Source organism: Ochotona princeps, chromosome 1 (assembly GCF_030435755.1).
Source record: "Ochotona princeps isolate mOchPri1 chromosome 1, mOchPri1.hap1, whole genome shotgun sequence".
Taxonomy (NCBI): domain Eukaryota; kingdom Metazoa; phylum Chordata; class Mammalia; order Lagomorpha; family Ochotonidae; genus Ochotona; species Ochotona princeps.
Genome location: NC_080832.1, coordinates 46,225,341 through 46,247,285, shown reverse-complemented (window position 1 = coordinate 46,247,285; position 21,945 = coordinate 46,225,341). Strand labels below are relative to the sequence as shown.

Sequence of the window (21,945 nt, the reverse complement as noted above, 5' to 3'; positions counted from 1 at the left end):
CGAGTCCCCGCTGGGACCCCCGCTAGCGCTGGCCGCTCTTCCAACTCCTGCGGCCGCCGAGCGGTACGGAGTCCCAGGACCCCAAACACACCTGACACCCTCAACCTCAGGACCGCGGCCACCGGGCCCGCAGACCCGAACCCCGAACGCCAGGCACTTCCGGAGGCACAGTCCGGCCCAGACACCGGGAGCCTGGACGCCGCGCTCAGGGGGCTTGTCAAGCTCAGGCCCCGCCACGCCCAGGAGCCGACCCTAGGCTGTCCTTCGCGAATGCCAGCGCGGACGCCGTCCACCATCCCAACTAAGGCCGAGCCGGCGTGAAACAGGCGCAACACCACTGCCCGGCTGGAGCAGGCTGAACGAATGGAACCGGGAGCCGGGCAGCCGACGGAGGTCGGCTCGGGGCGGAAGCGCCTCCGGCCCGGCCTGGCCGCGGGCCGCGGGCCTCTCAGGCGGGGCCTCTGCGCCTGCGCTCGGCCCGCAGCCGCCCGTGCTCCCGGCGCGGCCGCGGTCTCGGCTGCAGCGCGCCCCTGCGTGTGTGGGAGCTCCATGGGCCCCGGCGAGAGCCAGGATGACAGATTACGGCGAGGAACAGCGGAACGAGCTCGAGGCGCTCGAGTCCATCTACCCCGACTCCTTCACAGGTGACTTTTCTCATCGGGAGCCGCGTCGGGGACGGGCCGGACCGGCCGGGGCCCCGGGCCTCCCTGGCTGGGGTGGAGAAGGGACGGCCTGAGGGTGCGGTCACCGCGCCGTGCGCCCTCTCCGCCTTCTTCGGTTATCTGTAACTCGGGGGGCGCTTGCGGTTTGCCGCAGTGTGGGGGTCCTGCGGAGTGTCGGGCCCTGGACGCTTCAGTTTGTGTGGAACTAACCCTCAGCAGTCTCCCGACTTGGTGCGCGCTTCTCAGCGTGCCCCAGGTCCTTTCCGGGAACAGCGTGGTTCCTATAGTTTGTCGACTTTCTTTAAAAAAAAAAAAAAAAAAAAAAAAAAAAAAAAAAGAATGTGGCGTTCTGCAGAGTGCCCTTCAGTAATGTGGCCCCCATTCCCTTTTCGCTGTGGATTCCACCTCTGGTTGGGTGGCCTGGGATACCTTGCTGCAAAGCAAGGGGGGTGGAGGTCCAGGACCAGGCGGCAGCTGTTCTGGGCTGCGGGACTGGCACTGGGGTTGCCTGCGGAAAACTGTTCCTTCTCTTTTACTATCCAGGCTTCCCAGACTTGAGATCCTGTTCCAGCTGGAATGGGAGGGAGCAGATTTCTTGGGGGATTGGACTAACGTAAAACATTAGTGAGAAATTCGTTGGGCATAGTAGAAAGGAGAGAAATTTTCTATGTTAAACTTTATTTCCAAAGTTGCAGGATAACTTGTATTAGTCCGGCTTCTCTGGGATTTAAGACGCCGAAAGGTAAAGTCTGGCTTGAGTGTGTAGGACCTAGCTTAGTAGGATTCGGGGTCCCCTCTCCTGGAGAGTTGTCCCTCTGTGAAAATTCAGACTGTGAATCATGTTACCTTAAATCCTGCAGTCTTCTCTCTCTTGTTCAGCTTAGTTTCCTTGACTCCGCTTCTTGACGAATGCTTGCAACAGTAGCAGCTTTTGTTCTAAGTGGCCAACAGGCGCAGGTCTCGCCTATCTCCGAGCAGCTCCAGTCCTGTTCTTGCTGTCACCTGCTGTTCAGTTTTCTGACGATGCTAAGGGGACGATGAAGAGGGGTTTAAGAATGTTGACTGGGTAGCTGTAACTTTTCTGTTTTTGCTTCTATGTCAGTGTCTAAATAAAATAGAATGTAGGGTGGCTAGCTGATTGTATCATGATGTCTGTTTCTGCCACTTTGGAATTACAATAGATGAAGACTCTGTGTAGGCACAGTCAAAAAGTGCTATTCTGACACTTTTTCTGAGCCTGGCGTGATGGCTCAGTGGCCAAGTCCTCACCTTGCCACCTCCAGGATCCCATATGGGTGGTGGTTCATATTCTAGATGCTCTACTTTTCATCTAGCTCCCTGCTTGTGGACTAGAAAAGCGGTCGAGGATGTCCCAAAGCCTTGGGACCCTGCACCCACATGGGAGACTCTGAAGAAGCTCCTGGCTCCTTGGTTTGGATTAGCTCAGTTCCCACTGTTCTGGCCCCTTGTGGGGTGAATCACTGAGTGGAAGATCTTTTTCGCTGTGTATCTGCCTTTTCAGAGAAAACAAATAGATTTAAAAAAAAAGTGCTATGCCCAGCATGGTGGCCTAGTGCCTAAATCCTTGCCTTATGTGCCTGGGATCCCATATGGGTGCTGATTCACGTCCCAGCTGCTCTACTTTCCATCCAGCTCCCCGTGTGTGGCCTGGGGAAGCACTGAAAGATGGCCCAAGCCTTGGGACCCTGCACCCACGTGGGATACACGGAGGCTCCTGGCTCCTGGCTTTGGATCGGCTCATATGTGGCCTTTGTGGTCACTTGGGAAGTGAAGCAGTGGATGGAAGATCTTTCTCTGTGCATCTTCTTCTGTCTGTAAATTGGCTTTTCCAATGACAAATAAATAAATTTAAAAAAAAAAGTGCTGTTTTGTTCTGTTCTCGTCCTATCTTTGGACCTAATGTATCCTTGATTGAACCCTGCGCATTTAAGTGCTCAAAAAGCACTGCTTTTTAGACACTACAGCAGCCTGGTGAATCTTTCTGATTGCTCAGGGCCTGGAAGCTTTGCTGTAGACCAGCATTTGGAATTCTTGTCAGAGGCACAAATGCTTGGAGTGTTCTGACCCTGGTTAAGTCAGTTGGTGAATCCTTAGATGCAGTCAAGTGTTCTGCAGTAGTGTGTGAGCCTTTCTGTCTAGTTTCTGGTTAGAACCCCAACAAGCTTTGCAAAAAATTAAATGGAGATGTCTTGAGTTACAGTTGCTAGAGAACTTTGCCTTCGTTGTGGTCAGGTTCCCTATAAAACTTCAAGGAAAAGTGAGAGGAGTTTGAAATACGATGTTTCTGTGTTTAAGAATTTGCCAAGTGTGCTGTTCTAAAGCCTTTTACGTTTCCATGCCAGGAATGCTAATGGGTAGTTTTCTAACTTCATTTCCAGTCATATTTGGTAAATGCTCGGTGTCACTGTTGAGGGAAGTAGTATACCTTCATCTTTAGTGGATGACGGAGTGGTAAGAAAGCCTGGACTATCCGGATCCCACATTGTGTTTCAGCAGTGTCTCCCTTGACAAGGTCCTAAGGTGGTGGAGTCTTTTTATTTCTATTTCTGTGTTAAAATTGGCTGTGGGTATTTTTGTTGGAACAAATCAGTGGCATCAGGTTAAATGTAGGGCAAGTTCTTTAATTCTTTGTGCTTTATGATTGCATATTTGCTGCTTCGGTAGCTCTCTATAAATACTGTTTAAATGGTAGTTGCATCTTACTGATGAGGATGAAGTCATAAAAGTGATTTTTCTAAGACAATACTGTTTGAAAGGACACAGATTGCCTGATGACCAAAGGAACTTATTTTAAATGCGGGCACTCTTGTTCATTATGAACACCCAAGATCTTTGAATATCTCTTTAAGTGTACTTTTCAGCACAGCTATATCTAATACCTGGTTTTGACAGAATCCTTGATTCTGTTTCACTGCCGCCGTCCTTCGTATACTCCGACACTTCTTCTGCATGTCTTCTAGTTGCTTCCACCATAGCCAGCAACCTTACTTGTGTTTCTCAAAAGCGTAGTGATTCGCTGAGAGTGGTACAAGGCTGGCGTTCATAGTGGTGTTTGATCTTTCCTCCACTTACCCCATTTCAGAATAATGGTGGTGTTCTTTCATCCAACCCAGGAATCCATTTTTACAGATCCAGTGTAGTAACTTTTCCATCCCCGTTTTGGTTATGATTCAGCTTTCCATTAGTTTCTGCTATGACAGAACATTCTGTTGAACATTGGTTTTTAGAAAGGTGAAAGTTTATTGCTTTTGCATGTAGGAGTTCTTGTAGCTTTAGTCTCAGAAGTCTTCAGGTTCTAGGCAAATTCTGACTGAGCTCTCTGTTATCCCTGAGATGAGGTCTCACATTCATGGTCAAGATGACAACCCCATTTCTTTTCCAGGCAGAGTAAGACATAAAGGAAGTAAAAACAATTTCTTAACAAATTTCCTGGAAACTGTCAAAAGACATATGTGTAGTCATCTTGTGGGCCGAACTTAGTCATTTTTTGAGGGCTAGTTGAAACAAGTGTTGGGGAGTCTTTATTCTGCTCAGGTAAGAGGAGAGTGGGTTTAGTGGCGGTATTAGCAGTGTTTCCCAGTGCCGTTTGCCTTGTACCTTGTTTACAGTATTTCTCTTTGTACTGGAAGGAGAGTGTAGTATCCTTGAATTAATTATATAAAATTTCCAAGCCCCGGTTTCCATATCTGCTTAAAGATAAAAAGGTAATTGTAAAAAATTTGTAACTGTTACACAAACATGGAATACTCTGCTGGAAATCTACATCTTATTTATGGATTATTCTTCTATGGCTTCATAATTCCTTGTCTTTACTAAGGTCCACCTGCTTGTATGGGCATAATCATGCTGTGGAAATAGCATTTCAAAACTTTTATTATTTAATTACTTATTGGAAAGGCAGAATGACAGAGGGAGAGACAGGGTAGGGAATGAGAAGAAAGAGAGAGGTAGAGAGATAGATTTTAATCTTCCATCTGCTAGCAAATAAAATAGGCTTTGGGTTATGTATATATTATAGCAATGGTTCCCACTGGTAGAAAACTGTTACTATTCATGGGTGACTGTGGTACAGCATGTCTCCTAGAAGCCTGACGAGAAAGAGTGGCTAGAATGGGGAGGGACAGGATGAACCACCCTGTCCTAGGTTTGTGTGACACTGTTGTCCTTTGAGTTTGTTATTACCTGTTCCCTGATGACTTTTCTTTCCTCTTATTCTTCAAACTGAGAGTTCATTATAAAACTGATAGTGGCTTTTATTTGCCCTACATTTTCTTGTATGATCTAATTTAGTTAGTTCAATGCTTTTTACTTTGGCTTTTCTGTAGATCATCCTCAACTATTAAAATTCTCTTTGGCTCAATTTGCCTGTTTTTTTTTTTTTCTCCTTTTCTCTCTCTTTCTCTTTTAAAATTTGTTTATTTGTTTGAAAGGCAGAATTACAAAGAGAGGAGAGACAGATCTTGCATTTGCTGATTTACTCCCTGAATAGCCACAAGGGCCAGCTTGGGCCATGCTAAAAGTTGGGGATGTGTCATCCGAGTCTCCCACATAGGTGCTGGGGGCTTCGGACCTTCAGCTAGCTTCTGCTGCTTTCCCAGGCACATCTTCAGGGACCTGGATCAGAAATGGTGAAACCAGGATATGACCTGTCTTCTGTGATAATAGAAAGCTGGTGCATCAGCTGGAGGCTTCAGCTAACACTGCACCGTAAGGCTATCACTTGCCCATTTCTGATTGCCTATTTGATGCCCAGTTTCAGCTAAAGTACCAACATCCGTGAAATAGATTATATCTCATTTTTCTTTGTATGCCTCATTTATGTTATCGCACATCTTTAGACTACAGACTCACACTCACCATCATCCTTACTGTCCTGCTATTCCCATGGCTCTTGACCTAGTTCACAGCCACATTACCTTCACCTGATTAATTGTAATAGTCACCTACTTAACATGCAGACTTGTTTCTCCGGTATTATATACTGTTTCTAGATTTACCTTCCTATGTTTAGAAATAGAATGCTGACCATATTATTGGTAAAAACTATTACTGTCCACACGTAAATATTCATCTGTATTTTCAGCAAGTTTTCTTCACTCATTTGTAGGCTAATGTAATATTTGTTGTTCTCCCTGTATTCCTTTCGTTTTCTCTCCTTGTGCCTTTGTTGCCATGGTATCCTCAAGAACATCCCCATGTTTGTGATGCTTAGCCTAGCTCAAATAACTTGCCTGGAGTTTCTCAACTGGAAGCGTTTTTTCTTATTAACTAAGTTCTAAACAGTTTATTTAGTCCTGTCAGTTTCTAGCAGTAGAGCTTTGAACAAATGTTAAAATCATCTCTTCCGTTTCCATATCTATAAATTTTGAGTAATTCCACATTACATTGCTTCTGAAACACACTTTTTCAGACTTGAACGTCTCTGACATGTGAGTTTGTCTAAATTGATTCCATGTTGTAGTTGCAGACATTTTCTCAGTGATATGTGAGTTAAAGTGTAGCTCATACTTGATAGCGTCTTCAACTGGGTGAAATATAGTAATGGTGTAAAATCATGGCCTTGGTGTCAGAAATAAAGGATTGTCATGTAAATGCATAGGACAGATACTCAGTACATGTTACCTGCCCCTTACCAGGTTGTTTGTGACCTACAGCCTCATGGAATCCTAGATGATAATATGATGGAATATCATTTCTGTACTCTAAATATTTACATTTTGTCACATATGAATGCTAAAGTTGGCCATGAAAAGACAGAATGAAACATAGCACATATATTTTGTATACATTTGTTTAAAATGAATAAGGCAAATCATATTATAAAAGCTTTTTTTACACTGTCCCTTGCATCATGAGCGGTACTGCCTAAGATCTATTAAATGTGAGTCTAATGAATTTTCCTGGCAGATATCTTTCTAGCAAGCAGGGGTGTTCATTGTTGCCTCAGATACAATTAAAATGAAGGTACCTGTATTGAAAGTGTTATTGATCATGTGTATGATGGCAGCTTCTGTAGTTTCTGCACAGCCAAGGCCAGATAGTTTCCAATGACTCTGTCGGTAATCCCTTTCATCTCAGCTAGCGTGTTCGGGTTGCTGCCAACCCTGCCAGTGGGCAGGGCCTGGCAGCGTAGACTAAAACAGAGGCTTTTCTCATAGGCTTAGCAACTCTTCCTGTGTCTTGGAGTTCTTTTTTTTATAGTTCAAATGGTTCTGGAAACAGGTTTGTTTGTTCACTTTTTAATATCTTGCTCATTTCATATTATTAGTGTGGTCCTTCTTTCACTGTGCCAATTTTTATTGAGGTTCTAGATATCACCAGGTGGTGATCTGGGTGATCTCATGGAGTTTTTATAGTCTTTTCATTGGGAGATAGAAGATAAACAGTAATATAGCACCAGATAGATATCAGAATAATGGATGTAGAACTTTATGCGAATGTTGACTTTTGACTGACTTGTTTACTTAATTGCATGCAATATGATGTTTAGATTCAGAGCTAATCCATTTTATAATTTTATAAAGAGGGTAGCAGCTCAGTAAATGTTTGTGAAAGAGTCCACAAGAAGCACAAAGTGTAATAAATCTGCAGTTACTGTTCATCACAGTGATTCTGAGTTAGAGAACAGGTTATATTTCAGAGAGTATGTGGAAAATGGAATTAAAAGGTAAGATAATGTTGGAGTACAAAATTGAGAAATTCATACATGATTATTTGAAATGTAATTTTTATTAATTTTTTGAAGACCTCTCATATAAATATAAACAGAAGATAACATGGTTATCAGTCAGTTTTTTGTGAGAAACATCAAACTTTTTCTATCCTTCCATTTGGATTATTTTAAGAATGTACTTTTCTGGGCTCAGCACAATGGCCTAGCAGCTAAAAGTCCTCACCTTGAATGTACTGGGATCCCATATGGGCACCAGTTCTAATCCTGGCATCCCCGCTTCCCATCCAGCTCCCTGCTTGTGACCTGGGAAAGCAGTGGATGGCCCAAAGCCTTGGGACCCTGCACCTGTGTGGGAGACCTGGAGGAGGCTCCGGGCTCCTAGCTTTGGATTGGCTCAGCTTCAGCCATTGTGGCTGCTTGGGGAGTGAATCAATGGACGGAAGCTCTTCCTTTCTGTCCCTCCTCCTCTCTATATATCTGCCTTTCCAATTAAAAAAAATCTTAAAAAAAAAAAGCTTTTCCTTGTATATGGAGGCTTTAAAATAGAGAATGATTTGTTATAATTGATTTGGTAAAATTTCAAAAGGGTTATGTACTATTGGTGTCTTTCTAGGTTAAAGGCAGTCCTCAATTTAAATAGAAAGTTGCTGGCTGCTTTGTGATTTCGGTGTTCTGTTCAATTTGTATTTTTGGATATGGAAATACAGGCTGAGTGCCAGGAATAAGGGTAGAACATGATAATCTGCTGATAAGGAGAAGCATGTGCCTTAGGAAACATGTTAACAATGTAACTTCTCTATGTGTGTGTGCTTTTTTTTTTTTTTTTTTGCAGTATTATCAGAAAAGCCACCCAGCTTCACCATTACTGTGACATCTGAGGCAGGAGAAAATGATGAAAGTAAGTTTTGCAAAAATACTGGTAATTTCTCTTAAGCTGCTTTCTCAGAAATTTCATATTGTGCAGCCGTTGTTAGATATTGCTGGTATGGAAGTCCCAAAATGCTGTTAAGATTCTACATTAATGGTGTGTGCTTCTAGTTAGTGTTTACAGTATAAAAATGATTTCTAAAGAAATGGAGTGATAGTCAGCATGATATAGTATGTCACAGAAAGCTCAACTTAAAAAAGAAACACAAACATTAAACAGAGCAGCAGGAACAGAAAAAATAGATTTTTGTCCAAAATGTGACTTCGCATGTAAACTCATTTCAACAGTTGTGTAATGTTGGTTGTTTTTGTCTTTGGACATTGATGTTGTTTATTAGACATTTGCTGTAATAAATGAGGTTGAATAAATGCCTCTACATGCTTTTCTCCATTTCTCTTTAGAGGAATATTCTTCTATTATTTCAACATATGTATATAAAACCAGATAAAACTATTCTGTAACCATAGAACCATTAAATAGAAATTTGAAGTAAAGCAATTCTAAAGTAAATGCAGTGAAATAAAAAAAATTTAAATTTGACAAAGGTTTGGGATTAATGATATCTGAAGAACATTTCCATATTTCATCATTGTAGGTACTGCTGTTTATAAATTGCTAACTTAGAGGATATTTTTTTCCACATTAGGCTGGTGAACCAAAATTCTTCCAGGGGCAATCAATAATGGCCAATATGGTGTTATTACTTGATAATTCTTAAGTCTGTGTTGCATGATTGAAAATGAGGTTAGCGTTCAGATATTACTTAAATCTGAAGCAAAGGATATTGGATGCAGTTAGTACTGAGTTGATGACTCATATTCTTTCACAAGATAAATACAAATCTTGCATTGACTACTCTTCAGGAAACTCCCTTATGAAGAGAAATTTGTGGCATCATTTTGGCTTTATATAATTCCATTAATGCTGCTGTAATGGTGTACCAGTATTTTTAATAAAATAATCCCAAGTATAATTTTATTTAAGATTTACTGAAATACAAAATATATTTCTAGCATCCAAATTCTGAATAGTAGTTTCATTGGCATAGTAGGGTAACATGTCTGTAAAGTCATTCTGTATAGGCCATTATCCTCCTTTGAAAAATATTTTAAAGTTATTTCTTAGTTGAGATTCCTAGATTGTACTGTTTTTTTTCTGAAAACTTGATGTACTAACTAGTAGAAAAACAAGCGGAGGCAATGAAGTTATGATTTCTAAAGAAAGCATTATAAATGGTTATTAAAAGCGAGTATCTTTATGAAGCAGACAAAGTTTGGGCTCTTAGTAACTTTGGTTTTTGCTGTAGGGAAATGTGTTTTGCTACCCTTCATTGACATATTATGAGTTAACCACTGTTCCAACAACCCTTGTGCTTTTAATCTATTCACCTCATGCTTTTATTCTTGTCGCTTAGCTGTCCAGACTACTCTCAAGTTTACATACAGTGAAAAATATCCAGATGAAGCTCCTCTTTATGAAATATTCTCCCAGGAAAATCTAGATGATAATGATGTATCAGACATTTTAAAATTATTAGCATTACAGGTAAGGAAATAGCAATTTTATGTTTGTGGAGGAATTTTATATTGGGTTTAAGTACTGTAAGTTAATTTGAAGAGTTAGAAAATGCTATCTAGGGGTTGGTGCAGTGGCTGACAGGCTAATCTTCAGCCTGCAGTGCCAGCATCCCATATGAGCAGTGGTTCTACACCTCACTGCTGCACTTCTGATCCAGTGCAACTCCCTTCCTATGGCCTGGGGAGGCAGCAATGGATGACTGAAGTCCTTGGGCCCCCACACCATGTGTAGAAACTCCTGGCAGAAACTCCTGGCAACTGACTTTGGATCAGCTCAGTAGATATTTTATTCTAAATGAGGTTTTGGTTTGGTTATTTGGTTTGGTCCCACAGGTAACTAAAAATCGCAGTTTGCAATATAATTAAAACTTACATATTATGACCTGTTAATAAGCTAGTTGCTTGCAGTTTTGGAAAAGAACTTGTGATTAGTATTTTTCTATTCCCCTAAGTCTCCAAACAGAGTTTATGGTTTAGGAGCCTTCCAAGAGGGGAGGATTGTCTGGTGTTGAAAAATTGCTATTGGGCCCAGTGCAGTAGCCTAGCAGTTAAAATCTTCATCTTGCACATGCTAGGATCCCTTATGGGTGCCAGTTCATGTCCCATTGACCCCGCTTCCCATCCAGCTCCCTACTTGTGACCTGGGAAAGCAGTCAAGGACGGCCCAAAGCCTTAGGATGCTGTACCCACTGGGGAGACCCAGAGGAAGCTCCTGGCTCCTGGCTTTGGAATGGCTCAGCTCCAGCGGTTGTGCCACTTGGGGAGTGCATCATCGGATGGAAGATCTTCCTCTCTGTCTCTCCTTCTCTCTGTATATCTGTCTTTCCAATAAAAATAAATCTTTTTAAAAATAGTTACTGTAAAGTTCTTATTAGACTAGTTGTATTGTAGAATCTAACTTAATGATAGTTTGGGTTTGGCAGATAGAGCTCATTCTTTTTTAAAAAAGATGTGTTTATGTGTTTGAAAATCTGAATTAAAGACAAAGAGGGAAAGAGCCCTTCCGTTCACTGGTTCACTTTGCAGGCGGCCGCAACAGCTGGGGCTATGCCAAGCATAGTGACCTTGCAAGTGGTTGTGAGTTGTTTCATCATAGCTATTGAATTAAGGATCTTTTTTCACACTTGGTAAAATTAGATATTTTGATTTGGAGAACAGAAGTTGAAAAGATGAAAATGGTGTATACTTTATATTTTTTGAATACTGGGGATGTGGAACTAGTAGGACTCTGAATTGTCTAATATCTACAATTACAATTATTTATTTATTTATTTATTTTTAATTTTATTTTAAATTCATTAATTACATTGTATTATGTGACACAGTTTCATAGATGCTTGGGTTCTCCCCACCCCTCCCCAAACCCTCCCACCATGGTGGATTCCTCCACCTTGTTGCATAACCACAGTTCAAGTTTAGTTGAGATTCCCCCATTGCAAGCATATACCAAACAGAGTCCAGCATCTTATTGTCTAGTCAAGTTCAACGGCTTCTTAGGTATACCCTCTCTGGCCTGAAGACGGAGCCAGCAGAGTATCATCCCGATCAATTAAAAGCTCCAACATACCATCAGCAAAAATTTACATCACCATGGAATTAATTGAATTACAATTATTTTTTTACTTTCCTTTGGAATACTTAACTTTTATAAAGGATGCCTAGCGGGATTTATTATGTAAATGTATTGATCTTCAATGCAGATACTATCTCTGCTCTCCTGGGTTTTATTCTCTGGTAAGGCATGTCGATTGGCAGAGTGGAAATCATTAGCCATGACAGGTGAAGCACCTGTGCTTGTGTGGATGGACACAGATTTGGAGAAACTTTAGGAGGAAGATAAGTCTTGAGGGAAGAATTTGGCAAGCAGTAAAGGAGTAAAGGATGTAGGTACTTTCCCGGGTAAGGAAACAAGCTTGTTAAAAGGCATGGAGTGAAACGGGTTAGGGAAGGCCTGTTAAAAAAAATAGGGAGGCAGAGAGGGAAGGAAAGAAAGGAGTGATTGCCTGCTGGAACTTGGATTCATGCATAATTTAAAACTAGTACTGATAAGTGATGAACTAAATAGGTTACTTCTTTAGAAGCATTGTTTAAATGTTCTCATAACTATGGGCTTGGTCCTGATTGGTTTAGGGAGTTATTTGAGGCAAGAGGCCAGATCAATTTGAATGTGCTTATCTTTTTGTGTTTATTGAATGGTCTAGGGAAGTTGGTGTCAGGGGCACAGTTATGTAGGTTTTAATCAGATCAGTTAGTAGTTTCTTACTTGGGCTGGGTAATAACAGTGTGGATAGAGAATTATCAACAGATTTAAATGGTATTTGAGAGGCAGTGATTGAATTTATGTAGGATGGAGATGTTCGGATGAAGTACATAGTATTATGGTGCTAAGTTTGAGAACCCAGGAATGGGTTTTTCAGAGTGGGAGGATTAAGATGATTGTAGAGCATGAAACCATGTAATGCATAGTTTTTTAAAAATGGTTTTGGCATTCAGGAGAAAGGTTTGTTTTGTCTTAGCTTTAAGGTTTTAGTAGGAAGACATTGCTGAAAAGCTGCACTGAAGACAGCTACAGTTGATAGCTTTATACCTGGTACTCAGTTTGGGCCTGGAGAGTGAAGTACCCACTGAAATGCTGCTGAGGCCAGCCATGTGAAGAAATGCTTGATAATCTCTGCTTCGGAGACTGAGTTTAACTAGTGTAGTTGGACTTTTTGGCTCTTGGTTTCTGTTTCCATTGAAACCCTGTATTTGGAGAATAGGTGTTGGATCGTATCCCTTTCTTGAATTGGGGATGCTTTTACACTTGGTTTTAAGCCTATCCAGTCTAAAACAAAGGTGAAGATAAAATTACAAAACTACCATGGCTTTTCTTTTGGCACAGTGGCTTAAACTACTGCCTATGAGACTGGCAGGCTGGCATCGCATATGAGTGCCAACTCAAGTCCTGCTGTTCATTTCCAGTTCTCTTCCCTGCTAACATGCCTGGGAAAACAAGAAAGATGGTTCAAGTGGTTGGGTCCCTGCAACCCATGTAGGACACCAGATAGAATTCCTGACTCCTGGCTTTGGCTTGGCTCCACCCTGGCCATTGGAGCCATGACTCAGTGGATGGAAGATCTCGCTGTTTAATGCTACCTTTGAAATAAATAAATACTTTTTAAAAAGCATTTTCAATGTACCTTCATTAATAATATGTTGTATTAGATATAGAAAAATTATTCTGGCCTGAAAATTCAGGATTTTTTTTTTAGAGGTGTATTTATTTAAAAGGCAGTTAAAGATCCAGAGAGAGGATCCCTATCATTGGTTCATTCCCCAAATGGCCACACTGGCCTGAGTTGGGCCAGGTTGGGGCCAGATGGAAGCCAGGAGTCAGCAGTTTCCCCCAAGTTTAAGGGCCCAAGTATTTGAGCCATTCTTTTCTGCTTTTCCAGGCACTTTAAAAGGGAGCTGAAATGTGAGTTGGAAAACTTGAACTTGCACTGACCCTTGGGCAATTCTTAAAGTGCTCAGAAAGTACTAAAATAATGAAAATGTTCTGAAGAAATGATGATACTAATTACTATAGGAAAAGGCTTTCTGAATTTGCCTGCATTATATATATGCCTGCTCTCTTTTTAAGTGACCATTTGTCCAACTTCATGAACAATTATAACTAAATTGGTGATTGTGTTATAAAATGGGACTCATTGGAAAGCTTTCTTTTCCATTGTGTTTTTTGTTGTTGTTGTTGGTATTTTTGTTTTGTTTTTTGTTTCTGTAAGTTTCTCTCTCTCTTTTTTTTTTTTTTTTTTCTGTTACCCAGGCTGAAGAAAATCTTGGTATGGTGATGATCTTCACTCTAGTTACAGCTGTGCAAGAAAAATTAAATGAAATAGTAGATCAGATAAAAACTAGGCGAGAGGAAGAAAAGAGACAAAAGGAGAAAGAAGCAGAAGAAGCTGAAAAGGTTATTTGAAAGCTTTTAGTTTTAAACTTTTCTTTAAATATGTTTTTAGTTCTTGTCTGGTTTTGTTCTTGGTAGTTTCTGTAATATTTCTGGAAATCACAAAAATGAATAAAAGTAAGTTTCAATAAATTTTGGTAAAAACTAAATTTCAGAAGGCCCCATTTGGTTAGAGGCATGCCTTGAGTAATAAAAATCAGTTATGAAAGATTTATGAATGTAATGCACTTACATTAAGAAGTAGATAATATTTCACCTATAGTATATGGATTTCAGAATTCTGAAGTGTTTACCGCAGTAAAAATTTTCTAAATGAGAAGAGTATCTCAATCTGAAACAAAGTAGAGGAGTTATGATTAAGTGTTACAAACTGATGTGATTTCAAAATATAACACTGCCAGCAGCAACTCTCTTTTTAGTGGTGAATAACTATGGTGAAAATAGTGAATATTGAGTAGTTTATTTGTTTTTGTAATAAGAATAAAAAAACGGATGTTTCCAGAATAATTTATCAAAACTAATGAGTAGCTAATGCAGACAGAAGTCAATTTAAATGTTTCAAGATTCAACGATTAATTTTATAGTCTGTTGTTTGTACATGGCTGTGTTTGGAAGGTGCTCTATTTGTTAAAGGGCTGTCTGAGTCATTAACTTAGTCTTCTTTGACTTTTCTAAGAAATTATTCCACGGCACACCTGTTACAATTGAGAATTTTTTAAGTTGGAAGGCCAAATTTGATGCAGAGCTCTTGGAAATTAAAAAGAAACGGATGAAAGAAGAAGAGCAAGCAGGAAAAAATAAATTAAGTGGTATGGCCACCTCCCTCTGTTTCTGTTCTCCATACACTCTCCTCTGATATGTTTTATGGAGTAAAAGAAGGTCATTGAACAGACTATGAAAGAAAAGACCAAAAGAGAAAATGTGTTTACATCATAATATTTTCTCTGCATGTCATTAATGATTGCTTTTTGTGGGTTTTCTTTGAATAAATACTGAGCTGTTAGATCCTGAGATGCAGAGACATTCAGGGTTACAGGCCTTGGACATGATAGAGGTGACCAGTGTGCCTTCGACAACTCTTAGGCAGACTAGGTTTCCCTGTGCTCCATTTTAATGCAGAGCCATTTCATATACCTCTTTACTACTGAATGAAGTCATAAATGCATTGCAATTCACAGAAAAAATAAGGCATTCTATCTTGCTTTCTTGGGTTATAACATTTATTAAAGGCCTATAGGAATAGGAAAATAACTGTGCTATTCAAATTAAACATAACTTATTTCTTTTAGGGAAACAACTGTTTGAAACAGATCATAATCTTGACACATCTGATATCCAGTTCTTGGAGGATGGTAAGACAATGTTTGATTTCCACATTTATATGACATGCTTCCTTCATTTTATCTACAAAAATCAGAGGGGTAAACATTTAATTAAAATTTTTCCTCTCAAAGCTGTTAAAAAATATATATATTTTGAGGATTAAATCATTAAATCCTAATGATTTATCTGCTCATATATTATATGTCATGGATTGTAAACCCACTGCCTTTATTTTCTTTACATTTTTTATTATTATTATCATCTTATAATACAATTCCGTGGGCTCTTGGCATTTCCCTATCCCCTCCCCAATTCCTTCCCCTCCCCCCACCTAGTTCCTATATATCAGTATTAAAATATAGTTCTTCACACACAGTCATATGTCCATCATTGTGGGCATGGACAATGGCAGAGAGTCCAGCATCCTATTGTCAAGATAGAGTGAACAGTTTCATTGTAAGTCCATCTTTGTCTGGAAGTAGAAGTGCATACTACATTGTATCCTCACCTCTGGATGTTAGTCTCCATTTCACAGCTACTGTACATCCCCTTAAATGAAAAATCATAATACAAAATCAACAATAGAAAGAAAACTAGAAATTTACAATGCCATGAAGTTAAATGACATGTTACTAGATATGACAGTCTCCATTACACAGCTACTGTACATCTCCTTAAATGAAAAACCACAAAACAAAATCAACATCAAGGAGAAAAAAGAAATTAACAACACTGTGAAATTAAATAACATGCTACTAAATGACTAATGTGTAGCTGAAGAAACGAAAATCAAGAACCTTCTTGAAGAAAATGATGCTACTGTGTGATCTACAAGTCATTGAATGATTTAATCAGAAGAAAGTGTTTTGAAGAGAAAAAACTAACAGAAAACAAAACCCATACAATATAGTTTCTGCTGATTTTTGTTGGTGAAGTGTATCTCTTCTAGACAATAAACAGATGGGTTTTGTTTTTTAATCCAGTCTAATAATCTATGATGTTTGATTTAGCTTAAGCCATTTACAGTCAAGGTTAATATGTATGGATGGTAATTTGGTCCTGTCATTTTAGGAATGGGTTGTTCATTGGTTTAGTCTTCTGTTGTCATTTTACTGTGATGTTCTTCACTTTTGCCTTTGGTTTTGGTAGGTGCTATTCCCCTTCTCTGTCAAGAGAACATCTTGAAGTATCATTTGTAGGGCAGGTTTGGAAGAGGCAAATTCTTTTAACTTTTCTTTACTATGTAAGAATTTTATTTCATTTTCAAAGATGAAAGAAAGCTTTGCTGGATATGTTATCCTAGGCCGACAATTTTTTGCTTTTAGAATCTGGACTATGTCACTCCATTCTCTTCTTGCCCGTAGAGTTTCCTGTGAGAGATCTCGTGTGAGTTTCATTGGCATTCCTTTATATGTCAATTGATTTTTTTCACGTGCACATGTAAGGATCTTTTCCTTATGTTCAATTGAAGAGAGCTTGAAGATCATGTGTGTTGGTGAAGATTGCTTTTGATCAAGCATGTTGGGAGTTCTGTGCCCCTCCTGGAACTTGTTTCCCAATTCTTTCTCTAGATGAGGGAAATTTTCCTTTATTATTTCATTAAATACATTTGCAAACTCAGCTTCTCTTTCTGTACCTTCTGGGACTCACATAACTCTTATATTTGGCCTCTTCATAGTGTCTTTCAATTCTTGAATACTTTTTTTGGCGTGATACAGCTCTGCTTCCAGCTTTTTGCTTACTTCCCCCTGACAGAAAATATCTTCCAATTCTGAGATTCTTTCTTCTGCTTGCTTCATTCTATTTTGGAGACTCTCCACTGTACTTTTTTTTTTTTTTTAAAGATTCATCCATTTTATTAAAGTCAGACATACAGAGAGGAGGAGAGACAGAGAGGAAGATTCCCCGTCCGATGATTCACTCCCCAAGTGAGCCACAATGGCCGGCGCTGTGCCGATCCGAACCCAGGAACCAGGAACCCCCTCCGGATCTCCCACATGGGCACAGCGTCCCAATGCATTGGGCCATCCTCAATTGCTTTCCCAGGCCACAAGCAGGGAGCTGGATGGGAAGCGGAGCCGCCGGGACTAGAACTGGCGCCCATATGGGCTCCCGAGGCTTTCAAGGTGAGGACCCCAGTCGCTAGGCCATGGCGCTGGGCTCTCCACTGTACTTTTAATTTGCTCTACTGTTTTCTTAATTTCTGATATATCGCTTGATTTGCTTTATTGCTTCCTTAAATTCGTTGAACTCTTGTATGTGCTTCTCATTGTTGATCAGAAGCTTTAAAATGAGTTTTCTGAATTCTGTATGCCCCATTTTCTCGATGTCTTGCTCAGTGAACTCTGAGGTTGGCATAGGGTTTTGTTCCTTTGCAGGGTAGTTTTTGGTAATATTCATTGTACCTTTGTCTCTTCTTTTGCTCTTGGTCATTGCACTTCTGGTTAGCAGAGTCTTCTCCTTGGGGCAGATTTCTAAGCTGTGTCAGCCACAGGTCTACAATGCAATTTTACTTATTGCAGTTGGTACACAACTCTTTGCTTGCAGCCACTTGTGCCACAACTTCCAGTGAGTTCCAGGTCTGGGTTCTTATGTTAGATTTCCACCATGGTCTCCACAGCCCCAGCTCCTGGCTCACCACTCTCCACCTCCTGTGATACTGTGTTGAGTCTGCACCATTGTCTCTGCAACCTTTCTCCCACTTCCGGTTGGAGCAGGTCATAGGATTAGAGAAACAGCAGGCGTCCTATATAGTTAGGTTGTTGGTGACAATGATCTTGTTCGAACCTGTTGAACGTTCGGTCTGGGTGCCACATGGACCTATTTTGACCTGTACAATGCCACAGTCGGTATTATTTTCCTGCGGGACCAGTGCTATCCACGGACCTCAGTGAGTTCTTGTGAGCTCAGCACATGCGCAGTTCACTTTTGTCCTCTGTAGTCCTAAAGCTATTGCCACAGTGCGCAAAATGGCACCTGACATACCACCAGTACAATTCTTGATCTGCTGGCCATCAGGTCTGAGGGCTACCCAGACCTGTCTTGGGTGGAACCCATAGAATGCCATGTTGCTGCAGTTCACTGAGTCAGAAATAAGTTCACTCCCAGCTCAGTGTATGCTCAGTGCTTTCCCTTGCCTTTGCCTCCTTACGCAAAATGGCTCCCAATTCGACTCTAGGGGGCTGACTGGGCTGTGAAATCCACCCTGTTCTCGCACTGTGCGTCTGGGATCTGCTGCTCTGTCTCTGCTCCTGGTCAAATCAAACGGACCAGCAGGACGGGCCGTTCTTTGGGCTCACCTCCCAAGCTCTCAGTGAAAGTCCCTTTCCACCTGGTTGCTGGTGGAGTTCCAGCTGCTGGTGGAATTCAGATCACCATTAGCTGAATGCTGCTGGAGCATCAGTCACTGCAACATCACACTGTTGTGTCTGCTGCTTTCCTGTGTCTGTCAGTCTCCAGGTACCCCTCTGCTGTTGTTCTGTCCTTTCTTATTTCCTGGAATATGTCCTCTCTGCTTCATCCTGATTAAATGTTTTTTTGTCCATTTAAACGTGTCCTTACGCTATTCTGCCATCTTGATTCCCTGCCAACCCACTGCCTTTAAATTGGTGTTTCCAAAATCCATGTTGAATCATGACTTCTGCCTCCTTAAATTCTTGTGTGGTTTCTCCTGCATTGTTAAAAAGGTTTCCCTATCTGTCTTTTTCAACATGTCCTTTATCTAAATTGTCTTCCAGTTAGAAACATTCATTCAATAAGTTAACTGTTCTTTCCTCTTGCATAAAATTCTGTGTGGCATTTATGCTTCATCTTTTTCTTCTTGGAAGGATTCAAATTTATCAAATATTTCAGACTTAGTCTGCTTTATGAAGACTTCTGTACTTCAATCAGAGATGGTTATTTTTTGTCCTGCTCTTAGCAGATTGTATTTTATTGTTAACTGCGTAGAGGCTGAAGCAACATTCATTCCCTTTTTATTTTCACTATCAGTGGTCCAGGGTCTAAGAGGGGACGAAGATGACAGTTTGTAGTGATTTAAGAATGCTACTCTGTGTTACTCTTGTCTACTTCAGCCAAACTTAAGAGTGATAATGCAGAGCCTGGGGAATGCTTCCCCAAAAGCTTAAAATTTTTAATCTTGGGGAGGCATATTATCAGTGCAAAATATACTGGATAAGCATAAAGATAAATTAACTTCTGGAGGCTGGCACAGTGGCATACAGGCTAATCTTCAGCCTGCATTGTTGGCATTCCATATTGGTGCATGCTCATTTCCTTGCTGCTCTTACTACTATTTTTTTTTAAGATTTGTTATTTTTTATTAGAAAGGCAGATACACAAAGAGGAGGAGAGACAGAAAGATCTTCCATTTGTTAATTCACTTCACAAGTGGTTGCAATGGCTGGGCTGAGCCGATCCAGAGCCAGGAGCCAGGAACTTCTTGCAGGTCTCCCATGGGGGTGCAGGGTTCCAAGACTTTGGACTGTGCTTGACTACTTTTGCAGGCCACAAGCGGGGAGCTAGAATGGAAGTGGAGCAGCCAGGTCATGAACCAGAGCCTATATGCTATTCTGGTGCATACAATGCCAGGAATTAGCCACTAGACTACCATGCTGGTCCCTCTTTTTTTTTTTTTTTTTTCTTTAAGATTTATTTATTTTTATTGGAAAGGCAGATTTACAGAGAGAAGGATAGACAGAGAGAAAGATACTCCTTTTGTTGGTTCACTCCCCAAGTGGCCACAGTGACCAGAGCTGAGCAAATCTGAAGGCAAGAGCTAGGAGCTTCTTCCAGGTCTCTCACATAGGGTCATGGTCCCAAGGCTTTGGGGGCATTCTCCACAGATTTCCTGGACCATAAGTAGGGAACTGGATGGGAAGTGGAGCAACTGGAACATGAAGCAGCGCCCATATGTGATACTGGCGTTGCAAGACAAAGATTTAGCCATTGAGCCATCATGCTGGGCCTGGCTGCTCTACTTTTGATCCAGCTCCCTACTTATGACTTGGAAGAGCAGTGGAGGATGGCTCAAGTCTTGAAAACCACCCATGTGGGAGACTGTAGAGATTTTTAGCTTTAGCTAGAGCTTGGTTCAGGCTTCAGTAAGGTTTGATTTTAGAGTAGGCCACAGTCTGTCTGGCAGATGACCTCACCTTATTGAGGGAGACCAGATCCTTAAATCTCTCCTGGTTATTTATGGGAAGATGATCAAGGTGGAGGCATGCCTCCCTTTGGTTAGATCCCTGTCATGCACCGGGATAGATATTTGGAATGCTGGCATGTAGGCCTGGTTGCCCTAAAGACCATGGAGATAGGAGCTTGTAGGCCTGTTAAAAAGGGGTCGTTTACTTTGAACTATTCTGCCCAGCACCTACAAGGACAGCAACTGAAATTATTGATGAACGTGTTAACTAATATGTGCTGCAACCTGTAAGTAATCTCAGACCCTCAGATTTATACAAAATTTGATTTGTATTCCTAGAATGAAAGTAGACTCAGAAGGTTGCTTTGAGTTCTCGTGCCTGGATTGTGTGCTCAGAGTCTACCTTGGTCTCCACTGTTTTCTTTTTCTTATGTTATTCACTTTTAATTTCTTATTTCTAATTCATTCTTTCCGTGCCTGTCTCTCAGCCTTGTACCTTGTAGGACTGTTAAGTGCTGGCACAGGATAGGGGACCCGAAGAGGCTCCTGGGTTGGGTCAGTTCAACTCTGAATGTTGTGGCCAAATGGGGAGAGAACATGTGGATGGAAGATCGATTGATTGTTCAGTCTATCTACCTACCTACCTATCTGCCTATCTTTTCCTCTCTATGTAAATGTACTTTCCAAATAAAAATAATGTTAAAATATTAACTTTTTGAATTAGAGTGTAGTTGAGTGTCAGTGATGTGCAGTTGCATTAGGAGAGAAAATGCTTGGTACAGCTCTCATGGTCAGAGATAATCCATCTTGTTTAACCAGGACAACAGCAGCATGTTTGTCTCGGCTTATATAGCATGTCGTGTTAAGAATCATAATAGGCCTCTTTTTAATAACTGGTCATTAGATTGTAAACCTGAAAAATGATGTTGTCTCTGAAAAGGCCACCTACTGCTGACTAATCCACATCATTGTTGGTATGGTTGCCATAGTAGTTTGAGATTTCATCACTTATATTCTCATATGCATATTTGAAAGTTATCTTTTTGGTACTACAATGAGTAGTTTCATTCATTCCTGAACATAAGACTGAATGTGGTGTTGTTTGTTTGCAGCCGGCAACAATGTGGAAGTAGATGAGTCTTTGTTCCAGGAAATGGATGATTTGGAGCTGGAGGATGATGACGATGATCCAGACTATAATCCCGCAGACCCAGGAAGTGACTCAGCTGACTAATGGACTGACCCCTTCTGCAGAGAGGCTTGACTGCCACAGCATCTGTGGCTTAGCTGAGACGGTTTTGATTTTCCTTTCTTTTTTTCTAAGAAAAAATAATTTTCAGGAGAATGTTCTTCTGATGGCTTTCATCATTGAACTTAATAAACCAACTTTAAAATTTTAAACATGAAATGTTTAGTTCCTTATTGATGAGCACAGGGTTACATACTTGAAAGCATGCAGTGTTGAGGGGTCATGCCTCTGATCACAAGGTGTGGAAGCAGGCCGCCACTGTGGTTCGGATCACTTGGAGCTTCTGTGCTGGAGGCACTGAAATGTTTTTGCACTCCACATGTCATCATTCATATAAGAATTAGAAGCCTGGCTAAAAGGAACTTTAAACCTCCTGGGTTTTAGCCTCCAGACACACAAAAAATTGTCTTAAAAAGCAGAAGC

At 40.8% G+C, this 21,945-nt stretch overlaps 1 protein-coding gene across 1 annotated transcript; it reads left to right on the top strand.

The window, feature by feature from the left end:
• The first annotated feature begins 362 nt into the window (after positions 1-362).
• RWDD1 (RWD domain containing 1) lies at positions 363-21,674 on the top strand. Its single transcript, XM_004580300.3, has 7 exons — positions 363-644; positions 8,189-8,254; positions 9,699-9,829; positions 13,667-13,810; positions 14,484-14,616; positions 15,097-15,159; positions 21,386-21,674. Exons 1-7 carry the CDS (start codon positions 572-574, stop codon positions 21,505-21,507), a joined length of 732 nt encoding a protein of 243 aa, XP_004580357.1. The 5' UTR covers positions 363-571; the 3' UTR covers positions 21,508-21,674.
• Positions 21,675-21,945: the final 271 nt, after the last annotated feature.

Excerpts from the sequence above, each read along its gene's own strand:
- RWDD1 (XM_004580300.3), top strand. The coding sequence starts at position 572 with ATGACAGATTACGGCGAGGAACAGCGGAACGAGCTCGAGGCGCTCGAG. Across the intron at positions 14,617-15,096 it reads AGGAAAAAATAAATTAAGTG|GGAAACAACTGTTTGAAACA; the intron begins GTATGGCCACCT and ends TATTTCTTTTAG. Across the intron at positions 15,160-21,385 it reads TATCCAGTTCTTGGAGGATG|CCGGCAACAATGTGGAAGTA; the intron begins GTAAGACAATGT and ends GTTTGTTTGCAG.